Below are 15223 nucleotides of genomic sequence, written 5' to 3'. Positions count from 1 at the left end.
AGTTTCCTGGATCAAATATGACGTTAGATGCTCAATAATCTGTCTTTGTAGTTAATGTCAGAAGTAGTAAGTCTCCATAAACCGACTTGCAGTAGCAGCAAGGACTTTCTCCAGTGTGTTCAATGTGTTTCCTCTCGGCTGCTGTCCTCAGGTAGCCTAATGAATGATTAATGGTTATAAGATCCACAGAATCAATGGCTGTAAGGACCTAGACACACATTTGCAATGGTCCTTAAATGGATTCAAATACGTAAAGAAATGACACCCACAGCAGAGGGAATCAGGAATGATCAGCACTTTTACTTTGATACTTGAACTACGCTTTTCTGCTAATATGTATTCTTACCTAAGTTACATTTTTTCATGCAGGACTTTTACTTGTAATGGAGTCTTTTTGTATTGTTGTATTGGACTCATGTGTCACATATATGATCATCTTACAGAATAGGATGCACTGCTGTAGATTTTATACCCACGGTATAAAAAGGACTTCAATTAGCACAACGGTAACCACCCACAGCAGTAATATGCAACAAACAATCATTTAGCAGTCATATTAAATCCAGAAACATCATTTATAACAGTAAAACACTGATATTAAAAGTCCTTTCACACGACATGTCATTTACTCATTCACACCCATTCACAGGGGCTACCATGCAAAGTGCCACCTGTACATCAGGACTATCTAACATCCATCCCCGTTCATACACCGCAGGCACAGCCTTTTGCAATTTGGGGTCAAGTGTCTTGCCCAAGAACACATCGACCGATCCTCTGACTGAAGGACCACTGAGCCATGTTCCAGCAATCTTTTTAATTCAATTTATGAAATGTGAACCTATCCTTCCTGTCAAAAGTAAAGACCGAGCCAGTGGTAGAGCCTGTGAAGGTCTGAATAACTTATATGTACTACAGTCTAACACCAGATGGAGCTACAGAACTTCAGTGTGACCACATGTTCCAAACTCTAAAGCAGTGGTTCTCAACTGGTCTGGCTGTGGGACCCACCATCACCCCTTAATGACAAGCCTTGACCCAAATGTTCAACTTCTCAAATGTATTTAATGAAAAGATGGTGCAGTTTGAACCTGAGCTGAAAATGTCGTCTGCAGTCGCAGTATAGGGAGCTCTCTTGTGCAGAGAAATTGTTCCTGTAAGTCCCCGTCCCACACACGTTTCACGTAAACGAGTAAAACTGCTTTGTTTGTTATGTCTGTAGATTCGTCCATTTGTCATCCGACATGTCTTCAATTCGCCTCCTTACAGTGTCATTTGACAGAGGTATAGTTTTCAGTTCATCCTCTGCTGATTGAGCCAACACCTCTCTCACCATGTCCATGGCTGCAGGTAAGTAAGACACTTTTGTGATGTCCTCAGGTCTTGAAGTCGTCTTCGAAAGTACTCAACAGGTTTATCTTTGAGAGAAGGGTGTTCTGTTTCCAAATGCCACTTCAGTTTTGACGGCTTTATGCTTTCTTGTGCCAGAACCTCGCTGCACAAGACACACTGAGGTTTTTGCCCTCTTTTGTCCTCAATGTAAGAAAATCCATGTCTCATGTAGTCGGTGTCGTACTTGCGTTTCGCCGGGTGTCTATTAGCATTACAAGGCATTAACGGCAAATACTGTTAAGGAGTTTTTGTTTTTTTCCCCAGGCAAAGACCCGCGACCCACTGAAAACGGGTCCGCGACCCACCAGTTGAGAATCACTGCTCTAAAGGAAACTGACAGGATTTGAACTTTGTATCTTTATTTAACAGGCCAGATGTGTCAAACACCACAGGAATTTTGATTGAGTGGTGGTGGTGGTGGTGGTGGTGTTGAGGGTGTCAAATGTCAGTGGTTCTGATGAAAGTAACATTATTTTTTCCGTCTGTATGTTAAGTTGCAATACCAAATACCATAAATCAATTAGCCTACAACATCCTGGATGCAAATAAACAAGTATTATTAGTGAAAACGAATGCCAAAAGTAAAAGTAGCCTACAAATTAGGTTTTTCAAACTGCATATATTCTGTATGTACAACGTATTTATATAATAAATGATAAGATTACTATTATTGCTGATTCATGTATAAGCACTTTAATAATGTAATGCTAATGTAACGCATTTATATTAGGTTGGTTAGTTAAATCTATAGCAATAAATTATATTTTATAAGATGATATGTTTTGTATCATAATGTAAAATCCATATTTGAGTAAAATATTTCCGTCTGAAATGTCGTAGCCTATCAACCCATAAGCTGGTGTAAGAGGATGTTATATTGTCTTCCTCTTCTCCTGTTGGTGTGTATTCACCGATTGTTTGATGTGTGTGGTGTCCTGTTCAAAATGATATCGCACAATTGCTGCATTTATTCCAGCAACATTAAATGATCATGTCAGACAAAGCAATGTGTAAAGTCATGTTTGTGTTGCTTTGGTGCAGTGAGACGCAGATATTTCTACAATGCATTTCACACACAACTAAAGGGAAGTTGTGTTGCTAGCTAACATAACACATCTCATTGTCACAGTGTTTTTCTCCATTGTTTTTCAGTGTTGGCCCACAAACTGCTGCACTAATCAGCCAATACGTATGCTAACAATGCCCCTTGCTGACTGAATAATTTAATAATATGTATAATGATATAATGAGATTTTCGACCCAGAATCCATAATTTTCCCTAAGACGTGCCTGTGATGTTTTTCCACTCTTACTTTAGCCTAATATTTTCTACTGTTGATCTGGATCGTGTAATAGGTTGATATATAGATCTGCGGTGTGTGTGTGTGTGTGTGTGTGTGTGTGTAGGAGTATGGGCGCCGGCATGTCAATGCACTTAGCTTTATTAAGTGATGCCGCCCTAGAGTGAGAGGAACGTTGTTTATAATCAAGTTATTTGGGACCAGCAATCCAATTTTCTGATACAGACTGGAGTGGGATTTCATGTGTGGCTGTGTGTGTGTGTGTGTGTGTGTGTGTGTGTGTGTTAGTGTGATGCTGGGATTGAATGCTTTCCTTGTGCATGTCCATGTTTTTATTTTTTGGCGTCTTTCTTCTATGAATGCATAATGTGATCAAACCTGTTAATCACAGCTCTCTAAGTGGATACATTAACTGTGATGTGAAAAGGCAGCAAATCATGAGCAAGACCCTGCTGACAGTGGTCACTATTTTACCACAGAAAGACTTTTAACAGAAGCTACACACACAGAGACGCTTAGTGAAAAAACAGTTTTAAATGGCTTCAACGGGAATTCAGAAATGTATTGATGCGCAAAGTCTCTTCCATTTTGCCTGAGATGGAGGTTGCATGTGTGTGTGATTAACCCTTCACCCTCTCTTTAGGGCTATTTCATCGGAGAGCCTTTGAGAGCACAAAGAGGCTTTTCTGCCATTTCAGCATCTACTCCCCCCCCCCCCCCCCCCCCCCCCCCCCCTTCTTTAGAGGCTGTTCCCATAGAAACAAGGTGCCGGACGCCCCCAGAGAGATGAGCAGGGAGGTGATGGGGTAAGATGACAGGAAATAATCTGGTAATGATACCTTTACGAAAGTGCATTGTTAATAACACATTCACATAGGTATTATGGGTAATATGTTCCACCTGATATACTCTGCGTGTGTACTGAATGGATACCAAACGCATGTAAATAGTTATTTCTTATGATTTAAGTATCGGGGCGGCTTGTTCCTGGAGCTGTGTGGGGGTCAGCTGTCACAGATGGACTCGATTACTCTTTTTTAAATGTGTGAAAAACAGCATGCAGTGGGCTCGAAGCCGGGGACCAAAGACCCACCCCTCCTTGTTGACCTCCTACTCTCATATCGCACACATACTCACACACACGCACACACACTCTGACCTCATGCCCTGTGATGTATAGCAGTAAATCAGTCAATGGGTGTCACTACATCTCTGAAACACCCCGAGGCTGCAGCAGCCACGATGAGCCGCCCTCCAGCCTCCACCCGAGCCGCTGCCCGGCCACAGCCCGGCAGGAAGCGGAGCAATGGGTCAGTACGTGCCCTGGGGAAGCAAGCTGGAATGTAGGTCTGCTCTACAGGGGAGCATGTTCTCCACTGATTACTGATCGCTCACCATCGTTATATCGCTCTGCAACTGGAGCTCCGTGTATGAATATGTGCATGATCTTCTACACAGAGGCTCTTATGGGCTCTCGTACAGTATAATGCTTTTTCTAAGCATGTTAATTGTGCCATGAAGGGCTGTGGTAAACCTGGAGGAGACACCAACAGACTTAACAAACTGGTTAAGCAGGCCGGCTCCATCATTGGCTGCAAACTGGACAGTCTGGAAACGGTGGTGGAGAGGAGGACACTGAAGAAACTATCATCCATATTGGATAACCCGGATCACCCTCTCCACCACCTACTGCAGAGACAGCGGAGCACTTTCTCCAACAGACTCATCCAGCTCCGCTGTCACAAGGACAGATACAGGAGATCATTCCTCCCCACTGCAATAAGTCTTTATAATAAACAACTATAACACCGTTACACTGCTGTTTGTTTGTTTGGTTAAATCTTTGCACTACTGTTTAGTTAGTTAATTTGATATTAATCTATTTTATTGTATATATTGTTCATTTTTATACTCAATATTCTTTTTTTTTACTCTGTTACTTTGATTGCTTACCCGTATCTATAAATGCTGCTGTAGCAAATAAATTTCCCCTTGCAGGATTAATAAACTAACTAACTATCTATCTATCTATCTATCTATCTATCTATCTATCTATCTATCTATCTATCTATCTATCTATCTATATAGATATATATCTAACCATCTATCTATCTATCTATCTATCTATCTATCTATCTATCTATCTATCTATCTATCTATCTATCTATCTATCTATCTATATAGATATATATCTAACCATCTATCTATCTATCTATCTATCTATCTATCTATCTGTCTGTCTGTCTATCTATCTATCTATCTATCTGTCTATCTATTACAATATCAGAGTACAATATTAACTATATAACTAAATATCATATTGGGATACTGTTTAAATGTTTTTTGTTCCTGGGATAAACATTTCTTATCTGATTAGTTGTAGCTGTGAGGAAAGAGCAGTTAATGTTTATTAATTATTGTTATATCAATAAAAGTACTTTAGAATAAAACAATAGTTTAAAATGTGGGGAAATACGCTTATTGACTTTCTTGCAGAGAATTAGCACTATCTTGGCAACAAAATGTTACAACACTGAGAATATACTGAACCTAAGGATTAGGGGTTAACTTCCTTGCAGTAAAGACATTCACTACTTCTACTGTAAGCAGTGACAGCTGAGCTCTGCAGGGTGATGGTGGGACAAAGCACTACAGGGGTCCATCACTGCCAGGACCTGGCGAGGACCTGCTCTGCATTATGCCACTGCAGCTGACACACATAAATCTAAACCACATAAGCAGCTCCTCTGTCACACACAGGCAGACATAAAACACAGACACCATCAAACATCTGTGCACACAATCATTACACTCAGTCATGTAGGAGGGAAGCAAAAAAAATACACGTTACACAACATGGGCACAATTCAACTTTTGTTTGCGGTGGTGCACCTCTGCCTCTGCTAGCTAGCCGGGTATTCATCAAATGTGTGTTTGAGAAATCATGGCCAATTCAAACAGTTTTGTTACGGTAAAGAATAGGGGATTAGTTTATGGAGCTTCAAAGCCAAATATAGAACGCATGTGAGGGATTATAGACACATCAAAGAATAAGGATGGAGAATATATTAGGGTGCAGTTTCGTCTTCCATCTCCCTCCCTCTCTGTCTCGTTTTCTCGTCTTCTTCACCGAAAGAAGCCATGTGACGCAGACGTTGGTGCAGAGAAAGAGGATTTGGGAATTCATTGGCAATAAATGCATCGTAGTCTTTGCTTAATCTAAAACACAAGGTTGCTATATGGGTTCTACACGTCATAGTGTATTATGGTGGCATATTGTGTCGGAAATTTGGCAGTGAATGATTTCTGTTTTTGTGCATTACCAGTGTCTTTTAGATTTGTTTCCATCAGTGTGGCCATGAAATATGTAATATTTGAAAATAGCTACAAAAAGATAGCACATTAAAGATAAGAGTCGTCTTGTTTTCAGGTCACAATATAATCACATGCTGCAGAAATGAGGAGATGGACCACAAGTATTCATGAAGATCATTTTTGTGTGTTTGTGTGTGTGTGTGTGTGTGTGTGTGTGTGTGTGTGTGTGTGTGTGTGTTGCTGGAAGAAGAAAAGTGTCAAATCCAAAGAGGAAGACTGAATTGCTGACTTCACCGTGACTGCCAGAACCCGAGGGTGGCTGAAATGATTGTATTTGAAGGCCTCTTATGTAATTAGGGTGCTGTTATTTTGACTACATGAAGCCCTAAATACAGGGATTATGCTGCAGTTTGGCAATTGCAATTTTTAAAATATCTTCAGGGTTGTATAACCCACACAGTCTGGTTGTGAAATGTGCTTTTTACATTTCAAAGTGCTGAGGAGGAGGTGGCATACATGTAACAAATCAGCCAGAGTTTATTTTAAGACTGTAAACATGCCGGAAGAGGAATAAAAGGGACTTAACATGTGCTTAGGGACACAATGCAGTCTAATTATGTAATAATTGGTATGGTCTTAAAAGTTCACCAGACACAATAAGCTGTGTGAAGGGAGTGTGTGTGCACCACCCTTGTTTGTGCGTGTTGTTGTTTGCGGTGGCTGGTGGCCAGTTCCCAGTTCCCAGCAGATCTAGGAGGATTGTAGCTTTATCCTCATAACTGGATGTTAATCTTGTGTGGATTCCAACACTGCTTCTGCAGATCGTAGCCTGTGCAGCACTGACATCGGCACCTAGTCCTCAGGACACACACACACACACACACACACACACACATGCTTAGAGTCATAAGCTCCTCAGTGCACACAGAATGGGTTTATAGCTCATGCAATCAGTTGCGGACTGTGTTTCATTACATAAAAATGATTGGTGTTGTGGCTGTGCAGGGACTTTTTTGCTGAGCTGGCGTCTACGTGGTGACACTAGAATATGCATATTTGGCCATTTAGATTAAATTGTATGTTTCTGGAATTGTGAAATTGTTAACTGCACGGTGCTGGGAAATAACTTGCGGCAGTTAAGACATGACTGTCATTGGCAAACTGTTTGTCAGTATTCAACATGAGTCATAGATAATGAAGAGGCTGAGGATTTGAAAAAGTTGGGGTTTTCTCCGCAAGTGTAGATTTTAATCTTGCTAGATACACTGGCATAATCACTGACAGCTGCAGTGGCACTGAACATATGGTAAAGTCACTTGCATGGAGCAGTTAAAGAAGTCCAACAAAAACCTGTGAGAGGAAACTATATTGAGGAGAAGAGAAAGCATCATGTCTGTTTGACTCAACTTAAAGAAAGTTCTCCTTTTCAAGAAATCTGACTCAGCAGTAGAGGGAAGTGAGCAGATGTGGAACTCCCATTCAAACCAGGGCAAATGAACTCTTCTGCAAGAACCTAATAACGTTCGCAGGAGTTTCAACCTTTGACCTCAAGGCGTTTAAACCGGTGGCCCCTCCTCTCCGTCATGGGAGCAGTCTCCCCCTGTTTATGGCTGTTTAACTGTCCTCAGATGTCGGCGCCGGGAGTCGGTGTGCTGTAGGTGTGTGATCTGTGCAGCCCGTTGTGGGTGTGCCGCTGGGCGGGGCCACACAGGCCAATCGAGCCCGCTGATTGGTCAATAATGTTCGATCGTGGTGGGGCTAATACAGCAGTTAGTCCAACTGCATGTCAATCGACTGCGATTATGCTGCTTTCAGGGGCTCCTCGTATTATTGTGTTGTCACAGTAAATGCAGTTTAATTTAAACGGGAACTTGAAACTTGAGTTTTAGAGACTTATGGGGTTTGAGAAGGTGGATATGCGATCCGGTTGCATCGTTGGAAATGTAAGATCCAGTGTTTTTGGAACCTGAGCAACACTGGGCACTGAAAGTCAGTTTATTTTGTCCTCTGCGCTGCATCAATTTGGACTATTGTTGTTTTAATAGGTCTCTTTATGGAAGTGGCATTGCTTGAATACCCTTTTAAGCAAAAAAAACCCGGAATACTTCTTACACCTTTGTGTGCCCGGTACATTCTTCTTGTTTCTTGGATGTTTTGTATTTGCATAATATATCAGCAGCTGTGCCAGCTTCTATCGGTATCCATGGTAATGGGTTGAGTGTGCCAAATGATTTTGTATTCACCATTTTCTCTTTTAATCTAAATTCTGGGCGAAGTTATCCTCCATGGTCCCCTGTAGTGCACGGTTAGATTTTGGAGAGGCCATGTACGCTACAACGGTTGTTTTCAATTTCTCCGACAGCCCCTGAAGGCAGCAGCATCCCCTCCAGTTTTACGATCTCAGCGCCGACTCAACGTGATCGCGTCTCTCACTGTGAGCCGGTGTGGTGTCTGAGGAGCGCTCGAAAAGCTTCGCTCATACGCACTTTAAACAGGATGTAGCGACCGAGACACATCACGGAAACACACAAAAAGAAGAAAGCGATGTGACTAAACACCACTGAGACAGAAATGTGCGGCACAGCGGAGGAGAAGAAGAAGAAGAAGAAGACAGGAGAAGTCCCGATGAGGAAGCTCATCGTCGGCAGGTCTTGACGGCTGTCCCGCTGACCTGAGACCGCCCAGCACCGCACGGTTTACACGCACGCCGAAAACCCAACGGAGCCGAAATACTCCACCACATCCCGCCGGTGGACACTGAACGCGACAATGGCGAGCCAGGGTGACTGCTGTGTGAAGGTTGCATTGAGGTAAGCCTCCGACGTGTGCATGCTGGAAAACCTGCCGACCTTAGCAGACCATATTGTGCCTCCCGGCGAGCAGTTAAATGCGTCCTGCAAAAACCCTATTGTGTTATTTCACTACTCCTCACCTTCTCTGCACATTGTGAGATAACAGCTGCAGAGAAGAGTGCGAGCACCTTGTTTTGTAATACATGGGTGGTGCTGTGCACGGTATTGATAAGGCAAAAGCATGCGCCACCGTCTCCGGATGACTGTTTTCATTTTGGAGGGCATAAGTCATCCAGGGCATTAGTCCGTGATGCATGTGTATCGGCGGCTTCATTATTTAACATTGGGTGAAGTGACAAGGACAGCTGCAGCCAGGTGCAGGGAGGAGAATGGGCGTTTCTCCTCAAACCCCTTTTCTGTATTATTATTCCTACAGACAACTATATGCAGTGTTTTCTTATCATACCGGTGTCTAGTGAGCACCGTACATGTGTATGGCAGAGTTAGCTCCACAGCCAAGGCTTTGAAACCAGAGGCTTGAAAAAAATGAATCGAGCACAAAGAGATGCTCTCCTTCAGAGCTGTGTCATCCACTGCCTTTGTCGGACATGCACCCAAAAGCTCAGGCAGCAGAGCAGCTTTTGGATTTGTGTAAAGGAGATATTAGCAACCCATTAATTGTGTGTGTGTGTGCCAAGACTAAATGCATATTGGGAGGGATCACTTAAATGTGCTGACACTGCGTGCCTCTATGAGTGTGATTGGGTCTGCGTCTGTAATCATGCGTTTTATTTTTTGCAGTGTGTTGTGTGTGTGTGTGTGTGAGGCGGTGGTGGTCCTTTAACTCAGACCCTCCCAGAGTCACATCAGCTAATGAGTCCCCATTGGTCATACTGACGATCCTTTATAAGAAGATTATGAGAAAACAGGCATCCTTACACCCTCTCCTATTGTGCAAATGTAGAGCAACAAAGTAATAGTGAAATCTAACTATTCCTCTCTAAAAGACCCCTTTGAGGTCCTCCAACCTCAGTTTGGGAACCATTGATCCAACCTAGTGGGGGTTGAGGATGGGGCGGTGGTTGGCCCAGTAGAGCAGCCCTTTTTTTTAAGATGAACCTTACAACCGATGGCCCCATTTCCCCAGGGGAAGGTTTTCGGAGTCACTTGTCAATCAGCCGCTGAGTGGATCTCCTTTGTGCTCGCTCACAGCGACAACTGTAACAGGAAGTGGGCTGGGTGGTGTTGGCGGAAAAAAAAAGCAAAGAGAGGAGGTGAAAAGAGAAGCCAACGAGCCAGCTGGTGGCTGCTGCTCAACTGAAGTTATTGATTGAAGTCTGAAAGAGGCTTGTCGTGTAAGTGTAGCTGAATGAGTGAAGGTGACAGATTCGGCCTCACACACCACCGGTACGGTACGCCTGTGTGTTCAGCTGTCCCCCCCTCTTTTTTTTGTGATGCAAATATTGACATGATTGTCAGTGTATGAGCATATTGTCAAAACAGGGTAACAGTCAACACAGAGGGCCTTATAATCACAGCAGTCCCCCTTTAAATCAGTTTTATTAGCACAAACTTGACATTGTAATTAAACAGAGTTTGTGTAATTACATGACTAGGCTAGTGGGCGGGCCAGCGCTACTCCTCTTCATCGTGTGTGATCTGTGTGTGTGTGTGTGTTTTACATGCACTGCGAATGCCCCCAAAAGCGTCTGTGCGTTTGACAGGAAATGGGAAGCCCACAAATAAACACCGAGAAGGATGACTTCCTGTCGTATAAGCGACTGTTTTCCCAATGATCGCCATGCGTCTTTTTTTTTTTTCCTGAGAAAGTCGGCTGCTGACAAGAGAGGATGGTGTGTATAATTGCTCCCATGTTGTGCAGCCCTCGGGCAGGCTGCATACAGCTTGGGACTCTGTGTTTGCATGTGTGAGTATGCATTTGGAGGGCAATGGGGTTGTCATGTGGGCCAACCAACACACACACATAGTCTGAGTATCGCCAGTATCCATTTCCTGAATGTCTGCACTGCCTTCCCTAAACAATGGCTATATAACCAGTGACATGACCTACAATCCTGCATTCAGACCTGACTGCCTCAGGAATGGATGTGGATATGACACACACACACACACACACACACACATTAACTTCAGTCAATGGTTCTGCATTGCAGTCAAACATGACGCTATGCATGTAATGTAACTCCCTACTAAGTGGCCGTCGTTAAATTGCTTCTGGCTTGGCTGTTTCATCTTCAAACTGCTACATTCACTTAAAAACAAGCTAAGATGCAAACAGGATATAAGAACGAGAAGACTTACATTTCCTGAGTCTCACCCATTTGAACCCCCACGCGCACACACACACACACACACACACACACACACACACACACACACACACACACACACACACACACACACACACACACACACACACACACACACACACACACACACACTCATATTCACACACCGACATGTGAACGGTTTCACTTCATCTCGAGGGAGCCCCCTCCTCTCGCTGATGTTAAGTTGAGTGCTGCATTTCCCCCAGATTGAAAGCTTTATGTTGCTGTTATAAATGTCAATAATTCCACTTGTGTGTGCTTGCTATGTATGTCGGGTTTAACTTGACGTTTGAGTTACGAGCAGCGTGTAACTTTTCCATTTGCGTATATCAATCTCTCTCGTTTCTCTGCAGCGCTGCCACTTACTCATTTCAGACCTGCGAGCGACTCTCGTCTTCCGCTAAAGTGCTAAGTCAGCCTCCGTATCTTTGTATAAATAGACACAAAGACCAATCTGTTTAGAGCTTTTGTGGTCTCTGAACTTGTGACTGCTGCTTGATGTTCTCACCTTTACAGAGTCTTCCTCCAGGCTTTCCTCGCTGTGTAATCTGAAAGCTGTTTGCCGGAAAATGGCCTTAGGAATCACGAGTAAATGATTCCTCAGTCCTTTTGTATTTCATGCATTTGTGGTTCAAGTGACGACGGCAACGGCGCAGAATGAAAAATAAAAAAATCTTTTGGAAACTGAGCACAAAATATCCAGTGTTCTTTCAGACCCCACAGGTGGAAAAACGGTGGTATTGTGGACAGTTGTGACGCAGACGTTGTACCTTAAAGGCCGAGGGAGCTGAGCATGAACACGAGGCTCTCTCTGCTAACATGTTGATCAACCACACCAAAATGGTGCTTTGCAGAAACACAGACGTTTTTTTCTTATAAATCCATAAAAGTGCTGCAGACTCAAGCCACCCCATGACCACAACACTGGCTTCAAAACAAAACAGGAGTAGCGGGATACAACTGCGGAAGGGGCCCCCTCACAGCTGAGACACAAAGCCTTTTAAATGGGAGTTTTTTTTTTGTTGCAGGACGAATGTCCTGTGTAGGCTCCCAGTCTCGCCTGTTTCCTGTGTGTGTTACCAGTTTGCCACACAGGCTCTGTCTGGGTTACACATCTCCCCGGGGGGGGGGGGGGGGGTGTTCTCTTTAAAAATGGCTGGACTCTGGTGGGGAAACGGTTTTGTGTGTGTTGTCGTTGTGTGAGAGACGAGGCATCGGCCTATGCACTTGTCACAGGGTAGCGCTGCAATGTAATCTCCTCATGAATGCATTCTCACACTTGGTCTACAACATTTATCCCCCATTGACCGGCTCGCTTCGGATTTACAGTCCCCCCGGGGCCGCCAGGAGAAGCGAAAGCGGTTTTGCTTTGTTGTTGGGAGTCGCTCACCGATGTTGTTTCTGATCGGTAACTTTGGCCGCTGCCGAGGAAAGAGGAGCAGGAAACATGACAGAGCACACACCCAAGTTGGCCGTCCACAGCTGTGCACATCTCTTCCTCCTCACGCTGCCCTGCTGGTCACATGTTTTTTTTTTTTTATTGTTCCCCCTTCAAACCTAATAGACCTAACAGTTCTGTGTGAGCTAGTCTAGAGTGGCTCAGCATTTGTGTGTCCTGTATGCTCTGACATGAGACCTGGTCGGAACGTCATGTTTCAAAATGATAGTGATGTGTGGAAGGCAAGAAGCCAAACAGTTCCAGACAGTAATGGGCTTAAAATGAATAATACCGAGTGTTTTGTTTATCACCTATAGTAACTGTTGCTTAATCGGGCTCTTTGGGCTCCGGGGCTTTAAACAAGCAGATTGTGGCTGAGGAGGTGCGAAAGGTCTGCAGGACAAAGACATTAGAGACGTTGCCGAGCTACGACATTTAATCCTGGTTTTCCAAACAAAAACACAACTCCTCTTAATGACAATAGAGCTATTTGACTGTGTTTCTGAAAAGGCCTGACTATGAGGGAAGTAGTGCTTATGTATAGAGATTGATAGGGTGGAATTTATTACACCATGGCGTGTGTATTTAATCCAATTGATTGGAAATATTAGGGACGTGGCCCAGGCTTTGGCATTAAAATGAGTTGTGCAACGGGTGTGCACTCCCAAATGGTGTGCTGCTGTGTCAGAATGACTTCCTGTGAGGTCTGTCTCTGGACTATCCACACTTCCTGCTCACTTCCTGCTTTATGAACTGCTGATGAGCCTGTTGACACAATTCAGTTAAGACTGGATCCTCAGTGAGAGTGTGAAGAAAAAAAACCTTCGAGGAATCAGTCTTCTGCTCTGTAGGCTGAATGAGAGCATGACTTTTTACTTTATAAAATACATTTCTCTGCTCTTTTGAGACAGAAAGGGGCCTTCTGTTACTGATTCAAAAATGGAAAACCCACATTGATCCCGGGTGTGCTAACTGTGTTCTCTGATGACGATACGTCATCTCAAACTTGCCTCATCCTTTTATTTCCCCTTTGCTCAAGCTCGTCTGCACTGTGAGCAAAATAAAGCATGGAGCTGTTACCAGAATGCTGGAAGGTCACCAGCTTTCTCTCCCCCTCCTCAGCTCCTTCCACCTTCTATTCACCCTCTCTTGCACGTGCATACACACACACACACACACACACACACACAGACGCACACACACACAACACCAGCTGTATTTATTTGAATTCATCCATTTGAATTCAGTAAGGAATGAAAGGCGCTTCAGTATGAACATTTGCATTGCATTTGCATTGAACATTCTGTTATCCGGGTGTCATCATATGTCAGTTGCTGGCCTTCTAAACAGTCCGAACTATAATCATTCATGTGGCTCGGACACGAGAAGACCTTTCTATGGACTGCGTGGTCAGCACAGAAAATACTTTATTGATTCTTTAGCATGTTGGTGGGAGTGATCTGTGATCTGAATATTTTGATAAACCAAATAACCAATTAGTGTGTGTTGACATTGTTGTGGTCATTTAGGAGTCACAGGGGACGTGTGTGTGTGTGTGTGTGTGTGTGTGTGTGTGTGTGTGTGTGTGTGTGTGTGTGTGTGTGTGTGTGTGTGTGTGTGTGTGTGTGTGTGTGTGTGCGCGCTTGATGGTGTGTGTGTGGTGGGGGGATGAGGCGTAGCAGAGGCCCTTTAAACAGAGCACCTCTCGGCTGAGCGTAGACAGAGGACACAGTGTGAATGAGTCTGATGTCACTGCACGTCTTTGTGCTCTGTGCTGAGTTTGCACACACACACGCACATGTACACGCACACGCACACACACGCACACGCACTTATATGCATGTAAAGACACACTGCAAGGGCAGAGAATTGGATTGGATTTTAGAGAGTACGGTGGAGAGGAAGGGGCGAAAGAAAGAGGTTTGCGGAGTCTATTTCTGATGTCGTCTTTGTTTTATGAACTGCTCTCCCTCCTTTTGAAAAGAGCGATGCTTCCTGCAATTCAACACAACAAATACAAAGAAAAATCAAAGAGATTATGGGACAGAGTTGGGCGGGGTGGAAAAAGGAGCAAGTGTCTCTTCTGTTGTCAAAGGGGCTACTGTAGCATGCAAATATGAGCTCTTAGCCAAACATGCGTGTGTGTGTGTGTGTGCGCGCGCGTTTGAGCATCGTGTGTATGAATAATTTGGGCGCAGCTGCACGTGTTTGCCATATTCCCACAGAGGGAGGAAGAGACGGAGGTGTTGTGTCTAGACTGTATAGTTTATTTACTTCTCTATTTTATTGTTGCATGATCTTTCTAAACAATCTAAAATGCCATTCTCTTCTGCTTTTTAATCTGTGTGCTAGCAATATAACATGGCTTGCCAGTAAACAAGTGATAGGAGTGGATAATTATTAATCACTTAATAGCTTTTGTGTCTCTTTAAGCATTGCACACTATAAGCAGGTCAGCCTTAATGTCACTGTGTCCATCTTAAATGGATTTATTCACATTCAGCTCAGTGAGGAAGAGTATTATGGATGAAAGAAAAGACGTGAAGACCTGAATTTGTGCCAGACTGTGTACTATGTGCATGCTTCACTAGAGCTTCACTAGAGCTGCTGTCAGTGTCTGCTCTGCAGATATGA

General features: G+C 43.7%; 1 protein-coding gene across 1 annotated transcript in view; it reads left to right on the top strand.

Moving 5' to 3' along the window:
• Window positions 1-8777: 8777 nt before the first annotated feature.
• kif21b (kinesin family member 21B) overlaps window positions 8778-15223 on the top strand; it is a gene marked incomplete at both ends in the record, with an annotated part of 50927 nt that continues 44481 nt past the window's right edge. The window contains one exon of the mRNA XM_079156530.1: window positions 8778-8818. Coding sequence (XP_079012656.1) covers window positions 8778-8818 — 41 coding nt within the window. The remainder of the gene's footprint in view (window positions 8819-15223) is intronic.

The sequence above is a fragment of the Pholis gunnellus genome (genome assembly GCF_910591455.1).
Source record: "Pholis gunnellus genome assembly, chromosome: 3".
Taxonomy (NCBI): domain Eukaryota; kingdom Metazoa; phylum Chordata; class Actinopteri; order Perciformes; family Pholidae; genus Pholis; species Pholis gunnellus.
Note: the sequence above shows the minus strand (reverse complement) of the source record. Positions and strands in the feature narration are given on the sequence as shown.